At 40.9% G+C, this 23,770-nt stretch overlaps 1 protein-coding gene across 3 annotated transcripts in view; it reads left to right on the top strand.

Annotated features, from left to right (window-relative positions):
* ABCC4 (ATP binding cassette subfamily C member 4 (PEL blood group)) overlaps positions 1-23,770 on the top strand; it is a 156,310-nt gene that overhangs the window by 2,870 nt on the left and 129,670 nt on the right. For 2 of the 3 annotated variants that reach the window (XM_075423791.1, XM_075423805.1), the window contains exons 2-6: positions 11,911-12,021; positions 14,207-14,327; positions 15,335-15,559; positions 20,508-20,597; positions 21,036-21,199. In XM_075423791.1, coding sequence (XP_075279906.1) covers positions 11,911-12,021; positions 14,207-14,327; positions 15,335-15,559; positions 20,508-20,597; positions 21,036-21,199 — 711 coding nt within the window. The remainder of the gene's footprint in view (positions 1-11,910; positions 12,022-14,206; positions 14,328-15,334; positions 15,560-20,507; positions 20,598-21,035; positions 21,200-23,770) is intronic. The other variant, XM_075423797.1, reaches the window with a different exon arrangement.

Here is a 23,770-nt window from a genome sequence, read left to right as displayed (position 1 = left end):
CAAAATATTCTTATTTTCCACATCTCTCACTGAATTATCTATATTAACATAGGATTATCAAAGCCCAAATTGCTGTTCTGGATGTTCCAGATTTTACTGTAACTACTGACCTTCGGAGTCGCAAGTTCCCATGCTCACTGAACTTCTTTAAGCTCTGGCTGGTAGTTCAGTTACAGAGTTAGCAGTACTTGGGTATATTTCTGATTTACTTCATCTATGTTTTGTTGGTGTGGGGGTTTTTTGGGGAGTTTGTATTTTTTTATTGTTGGTGAGAATGAGGGTTTTGAACGATGGATAGCAGGATTTGCTTTCTTTTTTCAGTCTGTCTAAGAGAGAATTCAGTGCAGTGTTTTTTGTGTTTAAACAGCTATTCCGTTGTAGAAAGTGTTTCGAGTTTTAAAAAGTCTTATACTCCATACTTTATGCAGCTGAGAATAGCACTTTTCACATCTTTTTTTCCTGCTGTAGGGGGTGTTATTAAATCAGTAACTAAAATAAATATGTTATTAAATTAGTAACTGTACACAGTAAGATTATTTCTCTTTTCTGTTAACCCATCTTTGAGCTTGCGTGTTCATGAAGTAGCAGGTATATTTTTATTTGCTTGTAGCATTTACTCACTTGATTTATCAAAGGTGTTCTAGCTGTACAGCAGTTGAATTTTTATGCATTCTGTTGTTCAGGCATCCAGTCCACTTCAGTGGAAAGTTACAAAACGTGGCCTATGATTAAATTTTTAAAAGACTGGATAACTTTTGGCGCGTTCATGACATGGAAAGGAGGGAAAACTGGAACACCCTGGAAAGGGTATCCAGCATTTTTGTTCAGAGAAGTAAAAGAAATTAAAGTCCTGCTAAATTTCATACATTTATAATTTATTTTTAATAAGCGTAGTAATTCCTTGTCATAGCCACAGACTCACTGTGACAATGACAGGTTCTCGGCTCCTTTGGAGCACTGGACGCTGTCAGCATCCTGAGGCCGGATGCCTTTTTACATCATCACTTGATATGTCGCAATTGCCATTACAATAGCAGCATTAATAAAAAAAACTTGCTCCAAGGCATCCACACAGTTATGGTTCCAAGGAGGAAACAGTTGGTTTATCATTACCTGTCAGTGTCTGACAGCGTTGTTAGGGAGAATGACAAAACCGCTAAGTCGTCTTCGCAGCTCTGACTTGGAATGTGGTGGGAGAAGAGTAAAAAAAGAAAAACAAACACCAAAAAAGGTAAACATTTAAGTGTGAACGGAACGGGGTTGAGCACAGACACGTAAGTCCCAAGATTTTCAGTGGTGGCTGCACAGTATATAGCTGTTTGTCTGACCAGACGCAGTCGTGTCACGCGCCTCTTGTAGCAGTGTAAGTAACTACCGAGTTTCCTTAACTTCTTCCTTCTGTCTCACCCCATAGCTTAGAATCACCTGCATTTTAGTCCTGTAACTTGTCTCTCTTCAAAAGCGTGTCTTGCCTTGCATTGAAAGAAGTTAGGAGGAGAATTCGTGCCTTTCCAGCAGTGCCACCGTTAAAACTGATCCACGTTCCTGACTGTGTCGGTGAATAGGTTTGCCTGTGAGGATTTTGAGTTTACTTCAGGTTATGAATGAAAATGTCAAGCAGCATTAGGCTTTGTGATTTGACTGGGATCTCACCTGATGTCTGCTGAGTTCCCACTGGCAGTGCCTGAGGTTACGCGTTTTCAGTACCCAGAGAATGGAATCGCACTTGCTTCTTGTTTTCTCCGCGTTGAAAGAAGAGAACTTTTTTTAAAGATAGTGCCCTGTTTATTTGCCTAACAGTTGTCTAATGTCCTGTAGTCAAACCTGAATCATTCAGTCGGTGGAACTACCGCATCCGTTTGTAAGCTTTGCTGGTTGTGTCCTGTCACGGTTGGGTTTGGAGCAGGGCGGCGATAGGCAGGGTGGCAGATGCTCTCTGTTAACCCCTGCCCACCCCACCCTCAGGGGAAGGCGAAAAGGAGGAAGACGGAGAGAGACTTACAAGTTCAATATTAAAACAGCTTTGCTACTAAAGTTAATAATAAGAGGAATAAAACAAAATATACAGACCCGATACTGGGTTTCCCGGAGCTGGGTGCTGGGCGCTGGTGTCCGCCAGCAGCTGCCAGGCAGCACCAGGAAGTCCCGGACTGGACTCGGCAGCAGATGGGAACTGGACCCAGGAATACACGGATTGGGATCTGGATCAGGATCGCAGGCAGAAGAAGGAGCAGGGTCCTCTTCAGAAGCAGGCCATGGATGAAGAGAGCGAGACCCTCGTGATCCCCCAGCTTTAAACTGAGTGTGACGTGCATGGCATGGAATACCTCGCTGGTCAATGTTGGGTCACCTGTCCTGTCCGCCCCTCCCTGCAAGTGCGACCCTGCACGACCGTTCACTTGTGGGACCTAAGAGATCAGTCGGTGACCTTGGCTGCTATAGTGATAATTATAAAAAGGGGCCTTTTCCTGCCTGCCATTCCTACCGTTAGCTCAGTATAACTGTAAACATTAGGTGTTCCCAGCTTTGGAGCAGACAGTGTCCGAAAAATATGCAGCCAGCTTCAGAAAAATGCAGTTACTTAGAAGAACTTAGCTGTAAGGAATATTCACGAGAAGAGAATCGGTTCTGTTTTAACCAAAACCAGGACGTGTTGCAAGATAGCTGTATTACGCAGAAGAAAATATTGTTTGAAAGTCATGATTTAGGAGCTAGTGAAGATAAAATGAATGGGTAAAGAGTGCTTAGTAGATTCTCGACTATGGAAAGGGTGTGTAAACAATCAGAGTGTTAGCATTTACTGTCTACAGTAAGTATCTGTGCTCAGATACGCAGTTAGATGAACTGTTTGAGTATTGCAGAGCACTGAGGTGATTTGCCTTTGGAATACCCTTTGTAAAGCATGCTGTATCATTTATGAAAGAAAATATCCCTCATGATTCCTGCAAAATGTCAACATTAGGAGTATGTTTTGCTGTTGTTTTTTTCTTTTTTTCCAAAAATCAAGTTTTTTTCCCCCCCAATTCTAGAACATTCTTCAAGGCCTTAAGTAGAGTGGAGGAGGGAGATAACACAATTAGATTTTGGGAGTGGAAGGTTAAAGAGATCGATCATCTATATTTTTATATCCCTGGTGCCCAACCACTTGTAATACCATTGTGAACTCAGAGGTGATTTTAATTCCTCCTATTTCCATTACTTGCCGGAAAGGGTGTTAAAACAGAAATTGCTACCATTAGGTTTCAGCATTTGCGTTTCCTTTTAGAAATTGAAATCGGAGACCATTATGCTCAGCTAGACTTTCTGCGTAACTTTGGTTTCAGAGTTTGAGCCTTTTGTTGTTGTTGTTTTGGTTGCTTTTTTCTATTAAACATATATGTGAGTTGTAACACAGTGTTTAGATGCATTTTTCAAGTGATGAAGAAGCTGCTCGCTCCAACCAAGTTGTTTCAGTAGTTATCTAACCTGAGATTAGAAACTTGTTTGGATGACCAATTATTTTCTGCAAAATTGGAGAGCTCTCTTCTCTTTGTTCTGTGTGACTACTTAGGCCCTAAATGGCTTGTACTAAGATTTGTTGTTATAACACATAATCTTCAGACCTTTGCATCAAATCTTTGGTATTCTGGATGTTCTTGGCAGGTGGATGCTGGGCTTGAAATCAATATTTTAGTAATAGTCTTTGGAATGCCACAGGTACAGGTGATGCTGCTCCTCCATTCTCTGCTTCCATGCTGTGCAGAAAATGTTAGCCGCAGTATGGTTTTTGTTTTCCTTCCCTGTTGCCCTGTTTGTACTTCTTCTTGCCATCTGGAATATCAGGAAGTATGTTAGAGTAATCAGATATTTCATACCTGGCTGATGCAGTGCAGGTGAACAGCATGAAAATAGCCTGCACTAAGTGCAATCAAATACCAATTGCGTTACTGCAGCATCAGAAAGTGGATGTTCAGCAGCTTAGCTGCTTGCACTGTGGTGTGAAAAAGCAACAGTGCGGAAGATGAGGTGAAGCTAACTGTCTGTAAGTCTGGCATTGGAACTGGAAGCTTGAAGTGTGTTTTTGAGTTAATATGGCTTTGAAGTAATTTCATTGTATTTATATTTCTTCCTGTTGTAAGCAATGAGAAGATCTACTGTTTAAGCTGCAGTAAGCCAGGGAGGGAAGTTGCAACCAAAATACCAGTTGAAAAGCATTTGAAGAAATACCAGAACTTACTCAGTTTGCTTTATTAATTATAGATGAATGCCTTAGTGACGGGAAGTGGGAAAAGGCAGCTTACTGAAGAGAAAGGGTGGCATTGTGAAATAGAGAAGGGTTTGGAAAAAAAAAAATCACATGATGACTACAAACTGTTGCAGCGATATTTGTGAATTCTTGGAGAATGTCAGTGTGTGTCCTTCTGTCTGTACATCCCATCCCCGCAGTGTTCCTCTGGAGCGAGAACAAGCACATAGAATGTTGGGTTTGCACTGCTGAAGCAGAACTTCAGGTCATGAAGATAGGTAATGAACCTTACTACCAAGCAGGCAGACACCTGAGATAAGCCGTGGAGGATAAGCAAAGTGGATTGATAATCAAAAGGTCCCATGAGGAAACCCCATTTATTTTACTAAAGAAAACAGCTCAAAAGTAGGTGACGAGAAAGAAATATGTGTTACTTTGCAGCGTAGTACTTGAGGTAGTGCATCCAAGCTGCTCAAGGAGACGAAATCCCAGTGTTAGGGAAGAATTTGAATAAACAAAGACTCTCCTGTGCAACTGTTGAAAAATAACTGACCATTGAGTGTAAACAGATGGTTCTTGTAATGTAATGCACAAATAGGCTTAAGAGGAATGGGGAAAATGCAGTTTGTAAACCACCTCCTTTAGGAATTAGTTGACAAGAGTATACAGGATGTGGCTTTGACTGGGGGCTGTAAAATTACCCAGAAGTTAAACTTCTGCCTATAATTACAAATAAAGAAGGACAAAAAGAAAGTATTTTTTTATTAGAAAAGTAGTCCATTTAGTCTGATTTTTCTGATTTGGCCAGTGATAAAGTGAGGGCTTTTGTGAAACTGGTGAGAACAACATTTTGCACTTGCAGAGGAAAGTACCGTAATATGTTAGTGACCGACTAGAGTCAGGGCAGTTGAAGCCTGTGGGCGCACCCAGGACCCTGGCAAACACATCCTTTGATCTTGGGACATTTTTTATTTGTGCCAGCTTTGTAATGTATTTGCAAATGCTTCTTCTGTGACAACCTTTCTCAGTTCATGAAGAACATGGCAACGTAAGTGTGGGTTTATGGAAGGCTCTGCAGGTGTCTTCTGCAGTGTGAGAATGGTACTTTTTTGAGCATTTGCAAGCAGGACACGGCTGAGGGAGCTGCTGGGGCTGTTTAGTCTGCAGAAGAGGAGGCTGAGGGGGGGACCTTATTGTTCTCTGCAACTACCTGAAAGGAGGGTGTAGTGAGGCAGGTGTTGGTCTCTTCTCCCGAGTAACTAGCGATCGGATGAGAGGCAATGGCCTGAAGTTGCATCAGGGGAGGTTTAGATTGGATAGTAGGAAAAATTTCTTTACTGAAAGAGTGGTCAGGCATTGGAACAGGCTGCCCAGGGAAGTGGTGGAGTCCCCATCCCTGGAGGTGTTCATAAAACGTGTGGATGTGGCACTTCAGGACATGGTTTAGCAGGCATGGTGGTGCTGGGCTGATGTTTGGACTTGATGATCTTAGAGGTCTTTTCCAACCTTAATGATTCTATGATTCTATGAATCCACAGGTACAGCAGGTCCCATCCCTCGGGTAATGAACCAGCTGAGCTGGACACTACTATGAGTTTGATCTACCCATCTATAATGTATTTCTTCCTTGGCTGAAAGGAGATTCTTTTGAGATGCTAGCAAACGTAATTTAAAAGCTTTCTTATTTAGGAAGTTATACTTAATGTATGAAATGGAGTAGCATGAGTACTCTGATTGCGTAATAACCCTGCCTTTCAGATACCAGGGCCTGATTCTTTTACATGCCATCTCCATGAAGAAGGAGATGGCTTGAGACCCCGGAGGTCTCACTTCTCTTAACGAGGGTGAGAAAACCCTGTGTTTCTTAGCTTTTTCTGTAGACCTTAGAGGCTTTCCAAAATCTGGTGGACTTGCTCTGATTACAGCTGGTAAAAATTGCACTTTTCTGAACAACCAAATAAATGGTGGCTGGTTGGCTGTGTTGTAATGTTGCAGGGTGTGTAATGTCAGGGCCAGGAGTAGGGAAATGCAGGAAGTGAATGTTTATATTGTGGTCTGTGTGTATCTGCTGGTTCAGAAATCAGTCACGTTCCTGTTTTTATCAGTGCTTAAGGTGCTGCTGTAGAGGTGGAAAGCTTTTTGGGGTCACAGCAGTGAGTTACTGTTTTGCAGTTGACTGTCTCTTGGGTTTGCACCAGGTTACAGAGTGATTTATTTGTTTTTAAATCTTTATTCCTAGTGGCATCAGTATTCTGGCAGTAACAGGGACTAATTCTGGGCTTCTTTCCAGACTGATGTCTTTGATCAGCTAATCTCCTTGACAGAACAGAGACGTTCCCAGCAGAACAGAAGGTGCTCAGGATTCTTCTAGATATTCACATTTTTATGTGTAGTTAGTGCTAGCAAAAATTTGGGCTAAGCTCTTTGAAAGACATCATGTGAACCCTGTGTTTTGAAAGAGTGACTAAAGTGATGTGTGAGAAACAAATAATTGTTAAAAATTCGTCGCAAGCAGGAAAGTACCTGGGGAAAGAGAAGGCGATGACTAAGGGGTCCTGTTTTTAAGTTGAACAGCTTCTTCAGAAGGAAATCTAGAAATGTGACACTAAGGTGCAAGCCCTTCCTCCCCACCACGTTGCTTCTAATTTTCTTCAGGCAGTATGTTGGTAGCGAGACCATTGTATGCCCATCCTTGGGACAAGAGGAGTAGTCTGCATCACTGTCTGTATATTGCCTCTGTTTCTCTAGGTCATCTTAAATTTTGTTTATTATTCTAGCTTTTTTATTAAATAATAATGCAGCTGCCACGATTTCTGTGTTCATAACAAATTCTACTTTTCTGTGGGCTTTTTTTTATCTCCCCCTTGAAGAGATCAGTGTTAGCTGATCTCTGGACAAAAGACATACCACTCTAATGAGCAGTCTTCATGTTTGGCTGAGTGGAGGTTTCGGGGATGCTCTTTGTGTAGGGCATTGCCTTATTTGCCAGCTTTCTTCAACAGTCCTCTCACAGCACTCTTTAATTTAACTGAGTTCGTTTGCTTGTAACAAGCGTGTGACTCGAGTAACGCAGGCTGTGTGAGATAGGTTGGTCTCAATTCTGCTCTAAGTGCAGAGGGTTCCACAGGGTGTAGTCTGCATGTGGCATCCTGGTGGAAATTTTTGCTTTAATGACTGAACATGAACATCTGCTAAGTCTTCTGTCTCAAAGTAGACCTTCCAGCGTGAAGTTCAGGACACATCAGTGAGATGGTGAAAGTTGAACTGTTCTTGCCGTGCCAAGAATTTGCAGTGGACAAATAAAAGACCTTGTTCTTGGGCTAAAAGCTCATCAAGGACTAAGTGTAATTTGAAATTTGAAAATCGATTTTTTTAACCTTCTAAACATCTTCAATATTCAAGTACAGTCTACAGTAACACAACGTACTATTAAAAGCTTTTGTACCCTTAAGGACCTCCATAGCAGTAGCTCTTGAACATCAGCATTTTGAGGGAGAGTAGTCAGAAAGCTCAACAGTGGGCGATTTTTAACATTTTTTCCTTCTTTTTATGCATTTTTTTCCCTAACCCTACAGAAACATGTGGACTTGTGCCGAGTCTTCGCCATGTTGTCAGTTATAGTAAATGAGTCATGAAATGAAGTTCCACAGTTTTCTGCGTACTCTGGTTTTGCTTGCCATCTTTAATGTTAAAATAGAGGTTGTAAGTGCAATATATTACTGTTTTCAGAATTATGGTTTTAACTAACAGAAAAATGTGAGAAGCCCTGAATTTGCTTTAGGTCTCACTGGAACTAGTAGTCTGAGAACCTTGGGATTTTGGACAGATTTTAGTCTGCGCTATGATCTCCATGTGATACTTAATTTGGAAATTCAGTCTCATAGTACGTACAGTACTCGATTGCTGTGTAGGTGGGGGAACAGAAAGGATTTGCTACAAACCGTAAGAACTCAGGGGAGCTGGGCATATCATCAGTAATTTTTTTGGAGAGTTTAAGGCCAAGGGAGAAGCTAGATTACTCTAGCAATTCTGTAGACTTGAGACCATTATCCTTCATCAGATTAGTTTGCAAGTGGGCTACACTACGGCTGTGGTCGACACTTTCTGCTGCTGTTGGCTGTAGTGCTGCATCCAGTTGACATCAGGATAGAACAGTCAGCCTCAACAGAAGTATTGTTCTTCCTGTGGACTGGTTGTGGTTTTTCTCTGTGTTTTGAAAAGTATAAGTAAAGGAATGGGGTTTTACAGAGTAACATTAAGAATGTTATTTATATTTTAGAAGTGTATAGTTAAGTATATTTTTGAAGTGTGTTTTGTTTTTCTCTTTGCATTCCACTACATGCCAGTAACAGACAGCCCTGTTCAGCACTGGCCACACCTGGAGTCCTGGGTCCAGTTCTGGGCTCCCCAGTACAAGAGAGACATGGACATACTGGAGAGAGTCCAGCGACGGGCCACAAGGGAGACGAAGGGACAGGAACAGCTCTCCTGTGAGGAAAGGCTGAAAGAGCTGAGACTGTTCAGCCTGGAGAAGAGAAGGCTCAGGGGAATCTCATCAGTGTTTATTAATACCTGCAGCAAGGGTGCAAGGTAGATGGAGCCAGGCTCTGCTCGATGGTGCCCAGTGACAGGACCAGAGGCAATGGGCACAAACTGAAACATGGGAGGTTCCCTCTGAACATGAGGAAACACTTTGTCACTATGAGGGTGATCGAGCACTGGCACAGGTTGCCTGGGGAGGTTGTGAATTCTCCATCCTTGGAGATATTCAGAAGCTGTCTGGATGTGTTCCTGGGCAGCTGGCTCTAGATGGCCCTGTTTGAGCAGAGGCATTGGACCAGATGACCTCCAGAGGTCTCTTCTAACCAACTTCAGCTATTCTGTGATTCTGTAATAACTATCCTATTGATGCTCCTTGTTAAATGTCAGAATGACTTTTGTTTTCGCAACCTTGGCAGCAGTAGCTGGTGGAATCTTGTGAGAAGGATTCATCTCTGTATTTTCCTGGAATGGCTGCCTCATACTGATTCCGATGCTAAAGGAGTTGGGGAAGATAACTTGGTTCTTTATCCTTCTCTATCATAAAGGAGACCTGCAACTTGGTTATGGAGTACACTGTAGGCTAATACTGATGTTGCAAGAGGAGGAATGCTTGGTATCAGCCACATGAGTCAACTGAAGTCTGCAGATCTTTCCCATAACTGTCTGTCTTGGAGCAAATAGAGCCTCTCTCATCCTGCACTTAGAAATTGTTTGAATGGCCTTGAGATTATTTGCCTCGTATCTGTTTTTTATCTGTGGTTGGCAGCAATAACTGAAACCGAAGAACAAATGTTTCAGTGGAGCAGGTTCATTGTGTCAAACCAGGCAGAAGCTTGTCTGCTGATTGGAGCAATTGATCTTTGTGAGATTTGGTCAGGAGCTGTAGGGAAGCTGTGGCAGTGATTCAGGCCCTGATGCTGTTTGGCCATGCGGTCCAAGGAATAGACTTGTCTGACAAGTACTGTCTAATTGTAGATTTAGCATACATGGAGGACTTAACAGTTCACATATCATACAGATCTTCAGTACTCGCTCCAAGAGTTTAAAAAGGGCTGTTAGGCATCAAAGATGCTACTCTAAGGACAGAGACTTAATCTTTGAATGAGTCACAGAAACGCTGTGCTAACATGCGAAGTGATGAAGGAAAACCACTATTAATGCCATTTGTTACATGCAGTTCTGCCATGGAGCCTGTGAAAAAGGTTTCTGCAACAGTTCTGTCTTCAAAGAAACTCTCTGAGCCCCCTCTTCTAACATTGAGCCTGCCCCTCCACCCTCTCTAATCAAAAAACTGCTCATAAGCCAGTGTATACAAAATTAAACTGAAACATGCCCAAGCAAGAAATGCAAAGCTAGTTGATGAGTATTCATAACCACTGTTGTGGTTGTGAATAAATAAATGCCCTCATTGTAAATCATCCCAGTTTTGAATTCTCACATGTTGGCCTTCCAGAAAATAATACGCTTCACCCAGTGTACCAGGTGCTCTTTTCAAAACTGTGTTGATGAAGTCAGGAGATAATTAAGCATCAGAAACTAAACAGCAGTTAGGAACTTTCACAGGCAATCAACATCAGACTTGATGACTCGATGTCATCTTGCCATGAGTGTATTTTTCCAAAGCAGGTCCATCCCTGACCTCTTGGTTCTGATTGTGTTGGCCAACTGAGAAAGTACTTGTAGGAAACAAGCCTGAGAGCCAAAATCTGCACTCCTCCTGGAAACCAAGGATCATGGATTCCGTAGAGACAAACTAAGTGGCAAACTGCAGTTTCCTTACCTGCCCTGTTCTCAGTAAGCCATACCTGTTTCAGAAGTGTCATTCTCTTTTGCTCCATCTCATGGACAACTTAGTCACTTTTTAGCGGCTGGGAGAGCTGGGGCTGTTCAGTCTGGAGAAGAGGAGACTGAGGGGAGACCTTACCGCTCTCTACAACTACCTGAAAGGCAGCTGTAGTGAGGCAGGTGTTGGTCTCTTCTCCCAACTAACTAGCTATAGGATGAGAGGCAATGGCCTCAAGTTGCGTCAGGGGAGGTTTAGATTAGATATTAGGAAAAATTTCTTCACTGAAAGAGTGGTCAGGCATTGGAACAGGCTGCCCAGGGAAGTGGTGGAGTCCCCATCCCTGGAGGTGTTCATAAAACATGTGGATGTGGCACTTCAGGACATGGTTTAGCAGGCATGGTGGTGTTGGGTACATGGTTGGTCTTGATCTTAGAGGTCTTTTCCAACCTCAATGATTCTGTGATTTTTGTGCTTTCTGCCATACATCTGCTCTGTGGAGCACAGCTGTAACTGTTTGGACCTCCTTGACCTATGTTTCAGACTTGAAGAAGGATCTAGGTGCATAAAAACTAGTCTTCCTGTTCCCTGACAGTATTATTTGGTGTAACAAAATGCTGCCTTTGCCAAGAAACCTACAGTAGCGCTATTACAGTTTGTTTTCAAAGTGCTCATAAAATTTTGAGCTTTTAAAAATTTGTCTGCTGAGGAAACTGAGGTGTTAGACAATATTTTCCTTTTTTGAACCTACACACTGTGACAGTTGTTGTCTTGTTTGTATTTCCAAACATGGCTAAGATCAGTTCTAGTGATAATCCGTTATTCACCCATTTTTACATTTGAGTGGTTGTCTTGAAATTGCTGACCTTTAATATTTTGTCAAGACGGCAGTTGAACAGCAGTTATTTTTTTCCTCATATAAATGGCCACATTAGTTACAAAAAATGTCTTTTAATATGTATTACAATTTTATTTACAACTTTCTCAATATTTTAATAGTTGGGTTCTTTATTTTCCTAAATATTTAAACGAATGCTGATTGTCCTTAAATATAAGGAAACACTGTAAGAAAACAGTTGTCCTAAGGCCAAGAAAAGTTGTGCTGACTGTCTCGTTGCCTGAGCGTAAGGTGCTATGGGGCATAAACAGCTTTAGGAAATGGGAAATGCTTTCCCATTTGTAAAGTGGGGGTGACAGTTCTTAGGTAAGAGAAAAGTGCAATAAAATGTGTGGTTGTTGAGTGACGTGGGAGATGAGAAGGCAAGAAAAGGGTAAAAAAATTAATATGTAAATATTAATATGTAAAGATATTACTCTCTTGGTCTGCTGATCAGTTTATTAATAATTTGTATTCAAATAGGTGGTTGAATCCCTTATTTATTATTGGCCATAAACGGAAGCTTGAAGAAGATGATATGTATAAACTGCTGCCAGAAGATTCCTCAGAGAAGCTTGGAGAGGAATTGCAGTGGTAAGGAGAGAAATCATTGTTCTCTTTCATTGTCTCATTTCATGTCTGCTAGTGAAGGTGAGGGTTTTATTCTCGTTCTAAAATTAAAAGAGGTTGTAAAATTCAACAAGGTCTACTGTTAAAAATGTTGAAGAGCTAAGAATAATATTTAGAACTTGTTTATCATGGAAACATTTGAATTTTTTCATGTTACACATAGTGAAGATGTATTAGAGTATTTCCATTATGTCATTTATAATTAATATGACACGTTGCAGAATTGATGAAAAGTCTTCTTTTCCAAGCACTGTTACTGCAGTAATCCTTAAGAAATTAATGAGTCTTCTGGTCTGTGGTAGAACAGCTATGGAAACTTTATTTAAATAAAAATAGGGAAGAAATTTTAGGTTCTTTCTTTGCTGTTTTTGAGCACAAACGGAATTAAGTGACAGCTGTGTACCCTTTGTACATGTGTGTATATAAATGTATATATGTTGAAAATATGCCACTCTTTGACAAAGTGGATAAAATGTCTTGGATGTCTAAAAGCTTGTGTCTAGGAGGTGTTTTTATTTTGTTAGAAATACTCTTTCATGGACTGTGTTCCAATTCATATCATCATGAACCCAGACGGATCTGTCTTTTTCTTTTAATAGTGAAATACCTTCCAAGAATACCAGTTTATGTAAATTGTCTTTAACCTTGCAGTAGGGAAGAATTTTTTGTCTTCAAATAATCTTTTTTGAAATATAATTAGAGGAAGATGTGTCTCCTAATGAAAGGTGGCCCCTGTATTAAGAAAGTGTGGGCTTGCTATTTCTTGGCTTTATGCTGAAGGTAGAGCAAATCAACTTTCCTTATAGTTTTGTTGGGATGAGAAATTCCTCAAGAAGTAAAAAAGAATCTAAAACCAAAAGGTTATGACCAGGTCTTACATCATCCTGCTCTGGCTGAGTTAACTAGAGAAAGAGGGATGGTGGTAAGCTCACAGGAGTGTAGCTTTTAACATTTTTCTAGCTGGAGAGCTTTGCCAAATTCCACGGAGGTGTCCTAAAGCGGTTCAGGGAGTTTGCTGTGGAGGAAGATGGCCTGTTTCCAGTGATTCTTACAGTAAAAGCACAGACTTTGTATGAGTCAGGAAATGGTAGAAAATACCACATCCAAAAAAAAGAGTGTTTTTTAGTTCGTTAGTGTACTTGGCCGAGAAGCAGAGAATGTAATTCATAAATAGCCACCTAAGGAAGTAGCTTTTCTCTTGGGCCAACAAACCCCACAGAATCTACACAGTTGCAGTTCTGAAGCATTTAGACAAAACCTCTATAATCTTTATAGCAAAAAAGAGGATAAAAATTAAAATTTTTTTTTTCCTATCCATACGGTATGCTTCAAACTTGTGTGCCTTATTGCAAAATAATTTGGCTTTAGACTCATTTCAGCCCTCAAACTAGCAAGGTCAGAGGCAGAAAATATTTAGCCTCCAGAGGCAAGGGGAGTGTCCTGTCTGACACAAGTGTGCTTTAACAAGTCTGCTTAAGTTCTGATACTTTCTTTTTAAAATCATGCTTGTTATTTCTGCCTTTGATTTTAGTGCAAACAGATTGTGCCCTGCTTGTGGGCAGGCACGCAGTAACACAAGGGTCTTTGCCACTCTACTGTTGTAATCCTTGCCTTCAGAGGGACGTGGGCAGTATTAGGTGATAAAACTGCTGCAAGACAGGTCCCTCTGCTCTTGTGCCCTCTCTGCTTGTCCTCATCGAAGCACGTGGTGGGAAAAGGAAAGAGCCAGACATGAGAAACGGTTGTGCATCACAACTTTTCTGGGGAAGCACAGAGCCTGTAAGAAGATAAAGACACTGCGTGTTGCCTCGGTTCAGTCTGTAGTCAGGAGATCATATGACAATAGCCTCTTATCTAAAGTGAGTGGATGTCTGAACTGGGGAGAAGAAAGAAAGAAAGGGTTCCTCATCTGCAAATATGTCAAAGGCGATAGTGGTCAACAGTGGTGAATTGTTTGTGATTATGCAAGAGCAAATAGGTCTCTAATAGTAGGTACAATGTGTTTATGTGAATGAGAAAACATGACTGTTAACTTACTTTGTTGTACAGAAGTGATCATGGTAACCTGGCTGTAAGTCTGAAAGTATTTTATTCCTAGTGATCACCTTGTGATTTTACTTCTCCAACATGTTTGTGTTTTGTTTGTCAGGTACTGGGATAAAGAGGTGCAAAAAGCAAAAAAGAGAGGAAAAACGCCACATTTAACAAAAGCCATTATTCTTTGTTACTGGAAATCCTATTTAGTATTTGGAATTTTCACAGTGATTGAGGTAAGTGGTGTAAAATGTCATACAACACACTTCTTAGCTAACAGCAGTGTGAAACTCGGCCTCTTAAATTGCATGATGCATACTGGTGACTTCATGCTGGGCTGTTCAGAGAATCTGTAATGTTTGTGTACTCTGTCAGAAAAGTGAAACAGAGCTACAGCCCCGTACAGACTGAAAAATTGAATCACAACTGCAGGATTATGGATGTAGAACAGAAAGCTACTTTTAGTGCAATATTTTTGAGACATTACAAGCCATTGACTTTGTAAAGCCATTGACTTGCTTTGTGAGACTTTGCTGTATTTTATGTATCGAAGTGGGGTCCCTCACAGAAAAAGGGTTTTTTGCTGTATGTAAGTGGCTGTACAGGAGACAATGTCATCTTTAAAAATGGAAATGTAATAAATATTCCTGCAGTTCTTATAAAGTCAAAGTTTTCATTTGTAATTGAGAGAGTTATTTTTAAAGATTCAGCTACATTTTAATGTGGAACATATTTCTTTGGGATTATGTGTCGATAAAAATTGGCTTGACATTTTAGAGTGCAAGAAACTACCTAAAGGGGGCCTGTAAGAAAGATGAGGACAGACTTTTTAGCAGGGCCTGTTGCAACAGGACAAGGAGCAATGGTTTTGAACTAGAAGAGGGTAGATTGAGACTGGATAGAAGGAAGAAATTTTTTATAATGAGGGTGGTAAAACACTGAAACAGGTTGCCCAGAGAGGTGGTAGATGCCCCATCCCTGGAAACATTCAAGGTCAGGCTGGACGGGGCTCTGAGCAACCTGGTCTGGTTGAAGATGTCCCTGCTCACTGCAGGGGGTTGGGCTAGATGACTTCTAAAGGTCCCTTCCAACCCAAACTATACTATGATTCTATGAAAGACAAAATAATAGGAGATGAGACTTGTGGCAGTACTTGACTCTTGGTTACTGGGTTACAAACTTGGGTAGCATGGTACGGTATGAAATTGTTAATACTTCTTTCCCTTTTTTTTTTTTTTCCCAGGAAACCCTCAAAATAATTCAGCCAATATTTTTGGGAAAAATTATTAGTTATTTTGAAAACTATGATTCCTCAAATGAGGAAGCTTTGAATTTTGCATATTGCTACGCAGCTGCTCTGTCTGTGTGCACGCTTATTCTAGCTATAATGCACCACTTATACTTCTATCATGTACAGCGGGCTGGCATGAAGCTGAGGGTAGCTATGTGCCATATGATTTATCGGAAGGTAAGCAAACCTGTTTACAGGTATACTTGGCATTTGACAGCTGTTACATCAGAGGAGTTTAAAAATAGTTATTTCTTCATGCTTGCAATTCCATTGAAGTTACTCATTTGTTGAAATGTAATACATGCTAATATGTATCAGACCTTAAATGTATATATGGGCTTTTGCTCTCTGCTTGGTAATGTGGTGTCTGAATGACAGCTTCAGTTCTCCTAGTGAAGGTGGTGAATTATATAGCCCTAAAGCCTAGGAGGAGCTGCTAATTTTCACCTGCCCATGCTGTCCGAGAGGAGCCTCCCCCTTGCTGCTGGAAGGGTTGTGTGCTGGAGCGGTGAGAGGCTGCCAGCGTACAGCAGGAGAGGGGCAGAGCTCCCAGGGGATGCTTGCAGTTACTCAGCCCTGCAGCCTCATCCCCAGGGAGGAGGTTGTGCTGGGCTGTCGCCATCTGCTTCAGCACTCGCAGTTGCCTGGGAATTGCTTCACTGTCTGATTGCGTCACCGGCCCTGTTGTGGTTAATGGTGGGATTTATTCATATTTTCCTGCAGCAGTGCTGTGGAGTTAGTGAGTTGCCTCCTTTGCAGGTCGGAGAGGCTGCCCCCCTCTCTCGGGGCATCCATCAGGTTAGTTGAGGGGTAGGCAGCAGTACTGCGGTACTCCAGGCCAGCAGGGTGCTCGGTGTCCTCACAGGCAGGTCTCTTTGGTATCCCTCGTACCTGGGGGGAAGAGAGAGAGGAGTGGGCAGAGGAGAGATGAGTCAGAATCAAACTGAATCCTAAAAGTAAGGTAGAGCCATATTTTAGTATCAATTACTGGTTTTACTGTGGGAGCACTGGAGTACTTTCCTAAAGCCAATGAAGCATGAGAAGGAATGTACGCTCAGTAAGCTGTGGCTTCTTTGCTGTCGGTGTGTCCTGATCAAGAAATAGCTGTCCTCGACTAGAGACAGAGCCGAGGCCGCTGTCAGATGGAAAGTAGAACAAGAGACGTTATGGATATTACCTACAGGAACGAGTTGAGCACCATCCAGGATGAAACGCTGGCCTTGGGATAGCAAGCAACCCAATTGCACATGTCTGCTTCCCTCTTCTGAAGCTGTTGGCAATACCCAAACCATTGAGTCCATCTCTGCTTCCCGTCAGGAAGTCCCTGCTCGGGATGCTGGAAGGAAAATGCTCTATCTTTCTAGCTTTAATACTGCTAGAACAGTGCCCTGCCAGTCCTTACCTCAGCAAATAAATTCTGTTGAAGGATCGGGACTGTAAAGTTTCTTTAGGGTGCGAGGAAATCCATGTTGTTGTAATGATGAAACATAGGTACCATCCACTTAAGGCAAACACTTGTACGACTGATACAGGTCACGTGAAGGTTTCGGGCAAAGCAGTAAAGTGAGGAGAGTAAAAATGGCCCCATTGTAAGTGTCGATTGCTTTTCATGCATGTATTTATTCTCCCTCTTCTGATACCTTGGAAATTATCCTCTGGGAACTCGGTTCTAACATGGCACACTGCTTTCTTGTACACAAACATCTCTCTAAGGTATTAATTTACTAAACTGATTATCATAACAGTTTGAAATTCATGAAATATGTATATAGCGATGTTTGTTGCTGTGTTGATATTAGCTTAGAAGCTTGGAAAATATATGTTCATAACGTGCCCCCTTATTTCTAGATATGTGATTAAATGGAAAATTAATCTTCCTTCATCTCACAAATGTTTACTCCTGAGGGTGAAGCCTGAGGTCAGAACATTGATAAACCTTTCTAATCGTTTGTCTTCATTATCTGAAACTTACAGATAGGTCATACTTTCTCTTTATCCTCGTATAGGCTTTTGAAAGAATCTGGATGCTAATTTACCAGCACTTTTGTGGTGTTCATTAATTGCTGTAGTAAATAAAAACTTGGATTTGCAAGGATGAGTGGGTTGGATGAGAGAGCATCCTTAGTGGAGAACTTCAAATGCTTGTAATTCCTAAGTTTGAGACCCTTTTTCATTTCCTGGAAATTTAAGATCTTATTTGCAAAATCCCTGTATTCCAAGATGTTTTGTGATCAGTAAGAAGTATTAGTGATGCACGCAGGAAGCCTGTAACAAAAATGAAAATGGAATCTGTCTCATGACTCACAATCTCATGTTTTAAAACCAGAGGCTACTTGTGGGAGGCTGATTATCTTTTTTTTTTTTTCCCCCCCAAGACTTAACTTTTAGAAGTTCTTTGAGGTTCAGAATAAACACCAAAGCAGTTTAAGCTGTGGAGTAGTTGGTTGAGACAGAAAGCAGCCAAGGAGGTGTCAAGTTATTTGACTGGACAGTTATATTATGGCTTTCTATGGTCAGTTCTCCCTTTTTCATGTGCTTTTAAATTAACTGTTTGGGGCAGGGAGAGATTAAAACACTAAGGCGGGAGTGCAGAAGGCAAAGAGTGGTTGAAGACTTGAGATTGGGTCTGTGCAGTTGCATCTGGTGGGGGGAAAACGTGTTTTGCCTAAGACATTAAGTGTACAAACTGCCCTCATTAGTTCATATAATTAAAACCTGTTTTCCTTGAGAAAGGATGCTTGCTGGGAAATACATTTGTGCAGAAGATTTATAGAAAGAAAATCAAGCACATCTTTGTGCTGAAAACAGGTGATTGGCAAATGTGAAATAAAATGTAAATTCAAACTACAGTTGCTTTTTAAAATGGTGTGTGGCTCTAGGTAATCTTCAATAGAATTTCTTACCTTCAGGGTGAATTTATAAATGTTATGGTCAATGCAGTATTCAAAGCCGCTGCGATGGAGTTAGTTTTCTTCACAGCAACTCATATAGTGCTGTGTTTCGGGTGCAATAGAAAGGGAAAGTACCAAAACAGGACTTTTTGGTAGAAATTGGTTTTATAAATAAAACTGCTGCTTTGTGTCCAGTGTTTCCATTTCCTTCTGTATACTTTGCAGTCTAGACAAGTCCATTCAGCCAGGAAAACATAAGGCTTATTGAACCCCTTCCATTATTTCACGTTAAAAAAAAAAAAAAAAAAAAAACCAAAAAAACACCTGGTGCTGCTTCAGAAGTAGTTTTGAAGCAGGGAGGGAGGAAAAGAATGAAATTGCATTGCCACTGACGATGGGAATGGCTGTCTCTTCCCTGAGAAGACAGATCCGTCACAGATGAGTCCCCCGCCTGTTCACCCTGGATGCTTGCGTGGCTCCTCCTGAGACTGCGTTCGTCAAAACTGAACTGGGCTAGTACATTTTGAAACCATTTTCGCTGCCTGTGCCTGCAATAGCTGGGAAGAGGTCAGAAAGGTGACTCAGGTGGCGGGTCCGAGACAGACCCAGGCCCTGGGCCACAAGGAAGACACCAGTGCAACGTTCTCCCGGGTGGCTCAGGTGGACCTCAAACAGCAGAGAAGTCTGTGTCGTAAAGGAGCAAGTAGCAGTAGGTGCTGTAAACACACCATGGTAGGCAACTTCTTCCAACAGGCATCACTTGAAGTCCTAGTATTGTGGTCTGTGGACATCTAAGAACTGATCGACCTTGATCTGTGTTGTGGAATAAACATGATAGAAACAGGGATGTGCTGTGGCTGCATTACCTGCAGGCAGCTTCTTGGGGATTTCAGATGTATGAGAGAAAATGGCTTAAGATGGGGAATGAAGCAGTGGTTTTCTCAGATAATTAAATCTTGTCTCATATACCCAGTATCTCTGATTTATTTCTGGAATATCAGGGCAATTTCTGAGGGGAGTTTTAAATGTTTCTGCTTGCTGGTTTCAGTGAAGTTAGGGCTAGGATTCTCTCTGTGCTTAACACCTTTGTGATCCACCAGGGAGGTGCAAGAAATGTAAGGCACTTGGTTTGAAATGCTTTGACTAGTACTTTGATGTTCTTGCACCTGATTTTAAACACTGGAACAATATTTTTGAAGCAATTAGTGCTTTTCAGGTTACATTATTGGTCAAAAAGGAATCCTGATAATAACTCTTTGGAGGAGGAGAAGTGGATGTGCACCGCCTAAAACTGCAAAGTGTTTTTGAGGGGTGAACTATGCCTGTCACAGAAAAACGTGTAATGTGTTTTGTATATTTTTTTACTTGTGCTGCAAAACTGTGTTTTCTTTCTAGCAGGTGTAGAAGGAAGCAGGGTCTGTTGTCTGCATCTTTGAGCTATTTCAGTTTGGATCTTTGCAGTAATGTTCAGACTGCATATTTCCAGATGTGATTTTTTTGGACAGTATTTTATAATCACATATGATTTTCTACTGATTAATTTATTTATTAACCTATAAAAATATTTGATATTTACTCTTGTTGCTTTTCATAGCATGTGTTAAACTTCATTTAATATAAATCAGCAATCTTATGATTTTGCAAGAGTTATTAAGGTAAATATTTATTAATTTGTAAAGGGATATTAACTCTGAATTACAAAGCCAGAAAGCAGTTTGCAGTGTTAGCAAGAACTGACAGTGTAAAATGAATAACTTGGCGGTTTTGTCTGCTGTCAGCAATCTCATTCAAAACAGAATTCTTTCAATTGGCCAAACATTGTCCTGATTTTAATTTGGTCTTCAGGTGGAATTGTCTCTTCTAGTTTTGAACAGACGCGCGTAATGTGGGGAAGAGCAAGTTACAGGCTTGTTTGTTTAGTTTTAATAACTTGCTATGTTGGTATTTTCCCATTTTTAATCACTTCAGCCATGAAGATAGTTATGGCTCTTTTGTTCTTACAGTCCTTCCCTAGACTTTCTTTTATACTCTCTTCTTTGGGACTTTCTTCAGGATATTTAACCGAACCCACATGTTATCTAAGGTTTTTGAACTGTGCCCAGATGTTCTTAGGCAAAAGCTGAGATGTGCCTTCAGCTTTTGCCCAGTATTGTATTTGTGTATTGAGTCTTCTGTGTCTAGATTTATTGTGCTGGATAAGCTGTGACAATTTGAGACTGTTCTGACTCTTTTAGGCACTTCGTCTCAGTAACGTAGCTATGGCAAAAACTACCACTGGTCAAATAGTAAATCTGCTGTCAAATGATGTGAACAAATTTGATCAGGTAAGAAGTATAACAGATCTTTCCAAGGGGCTGAAGAAGTTGTGGGGTTTAAGTTTTTGTTTACAACTGGTGATTAAGTGTTTCTTATGAACGTTTCTTCTACTTGTTTCTCAAAGTTTGTAGTGAGAGAAATACTCTATTAAAATATGGGAGGAAAACATACTGTTTTCCCCCGCCTTAAATATTTTCCCGCCGTTTTCCTAAGCTCAGAGAAACGTTGGTGCATGAAAATAGAACAAAATGAGTATGGTGATTTGCTTACTTTCTGCAGGTTAGGCGCCTTCCTGTACATTTAGGGCTCTGAATCTGGTGCAGAGCTCACACTAGATGCCTCAGTACCTGCCACAGGCAAAGGTGCTTCCTCAACTTTGTGTTATGAGGGTTTAATTTTTTAGCTAAGACCAAAAGCTAATTTTTGTTTCTTCACTGTTTGCCTAGGTAACAATTTTCTTGCACTTCTTGTGGGCTGGACCAATTCAAGCGGTAGCAGTAACAGTACTTCTGTGGATGGAGATAGGCCCATCATGTCTTGCAGGAATGGCAGTTCTGATTATTCTTCTTCCTGTCCAGACCTGCATTGGGAGGCTTTTTTCTTCCCTAAGGTAAGGTTGCACGTGTTGGGTTGCAGATATTTTCTGTCCTGGATTGTAAAATGTGCATTCTGGATGGAGATGGAATACTGCCCTGAGATGAGCTTCTGTCTGTTGAGTTTTTTTGTGTGGTGTTTTATCTTTGCCAATGTTTTTCATCATTGCTAATGTGAGATTTGTGAATTGCTGTTTAGGGACTTAAAGGGGTTTGTCTTTCAGATGTGCTGAAAATATCTGCTACTCATTAGCTGTCCAGTATATTAAGAGTTGGGCTAGTTCTGTAGCTACCTTGCTGTAGCTCTTGGCATAGAATTGTGTAACTCCTTGAGCTTTGCCTTCCTGCATTGATGCTTAGGGAGTGGTTACTACAAAGGCAATACTGGCTGTCCCGCTGTAAGTTTGACTTACTGGGGTGATACAGGAGTTGTAGCAGAAAGCTCTGAAGGCTTTGTGTTCAAAGATGTTGCGCTCTCTCGTCCAACAAATATGCAGAGAGGAAAAAGGGGAAGGAACTGAGAGAGAAAGGAAGAAAAAAATTATGATGGTGGTTTTGATGCCAGCTATGAGGTTTCTAAGTGTAAGATTCTAGGCTGTGGAGATAAAATGAGTTTGCAGTAATTTTCCATTACCAGACAAATTTAATTTGTTTTTCTGTGACTTCTTCCAAAGAACAAGACTTGCCTCAAGTGGGAGTATTACATTACCTTCAGTGTTCTCACTTCCTAACTTTCTTCTTCTTCTGTAATTTAATCATGCTCTACTTGCATCATGATTTTATAAATGGCTTTCGCGTCTAAACGGGAATATTTTTGTGTTGCTTTGCTGTGAACACGTATGCTTAGTAGTGTTATGTGTCTTTGCTGCATTTGTATTTGGGGTGAATGGGTTCATTCTAGCTCTTTGGATAAGTAAAACTTTTTTTAGTGAGTCACTGTTGTTTTCGAGTTGTGTTTTAAGACCAGTTTTCCAGGGGTATTGAGACTGGTATTGCCGTTGCATGGCTAGGTGTGAAGAGAGAGCTGAGAGTTAAAAAATGAGACCAGCTTGTAGATTTCCTTCTGTTTGTAACCAGTGTTGAAAGTCTTAGTTATTATGCTTACGTGCTGTTTCTCAAATAATGAGCCATTCAGTGTTCTCTGTCAAATTCTTAGGATAAAACCTGTTTGTAGAACACTTCCAATATATTCTTACATATGCATTTTCACTGCATGTGTAATATGTGTGCATAAGGATCAAGCTGCTTCACTGCTGGGTGTTTTGAGTTTTTGATGTTTGAGTCAATACTTAAAATACTTAGCTCTTAACTAGTGCCTTATGCATGGTGGTAAGCATTATTATCCCCAGGGATAATATCCAGGGTCAGACAGCAAGGTGACAAAAATCTCTTCTCAAAGGTATGTATTTTAAAGGTTAATCAGTGGCAATGTAATGTTGTTTGGGTTTTTCCCCCATTCATTAACAGCCACTTGTTTGGATGCAGTGCAAGGGAAAGAATTTGCTAACCAGAAAAACTTTTGCTTGTCTACACGTGCACAGATCTTTGCGAATGGAAGTGTGCAGTGAACAGCAGGAGTTAATGGAAAAACTGAAATGGATTCCAGTTCTGTAGTGATGAGTGTGTTCACATGGCAATTGCTGGGAATCTGTGTGGATTTAAGGAAATCAGCCTATGAAAAAGCAATTTAAGGATTAAAGCTTTTACTAAAATCCGGGCATGCCCAGTGTTGCAGCTAATGTGTGCTATTAGTCAGCACTGTACTTGTGACCCAGTCTTGTAAACACAAATATGCACATCAGTTTATGATGCAGGCATTACCTTCAGTGCTGTAGGAGTTTGTAGAAATGGACTCAGTATCCCGTAGGATGGTATACATTGTATTTTGCAGTGTTGCTTTTACCAGCACAAGTACTAGAAATTTTACAAACTACACATGACCTAATACATTATTTGAGAAATAGTTCGATTGTTGGACTGAAGGTTATTTTTATATATTTATTCACAAGAGCTTAACCCTTTCACTGCTTAGCCATGCAACTGTAATAGTCTCATTTAAAGCCTCCCCCCCTTTTTTTTTCCTAAGAGAAAAACTATGTGGAACTGTTGTCAGACATGATTAAAACCTACCAAATACACCTCATGAAATCAAAAATGAATTCTGCAGCTTGATTTATTTAGAAAGATTATTAGTATCATAGAGGGGACTTCTCAGACACTTCAAGAATTTTCAGGTCCTTTCCTGCTGTGCTCTTAAGCATGCTGTGTGAGCATGTGTTTCCCAGTTGTGCTGATCTGTATGTACTGTGAACTTGATGTTTTTAAAACTGGGGACATGACTTCCTCTGATGTCAGTGGCCATCAGTGCACTGGAAGTCTGTGTACTTTAAACCGTTATATAATATCTCTGAGACTGTGGCTTCTGGTATGTGTGTACAAAATACGCTTTCTGCAGTGTAGAGGAGTGTAACGTTAAAAAAACCAAAAATATGCCACCAGTCCCCTTACCCCCCCACCCTGAACATTTTAAAGCAATTTGAAAGAGGATGGTTACCATGATAACATTGCAGCAGGAAAACTGAAAAAGT

The sequence above is a fragment of the Opisthocomus hoazin genome, chromosome 1, assembly GCF_030867145.1.
Source record: "Opisthocomus hoazin isolate bOpiHoa1 chromosome 1, bOpiHoa1.hap1, whole genome shotgun sequence".
NCBI classification, from domain to species: domain Eukaryota; kingdom Metazoa; phylum Chordata; class Aves; order Opisthocomiformes; family Opisthocomidae; genus Opisthocomus; species Opisthocomus hoazin.
This window is presented reverse-complemented; position numbering and strand designations above follow the sequence as displayed.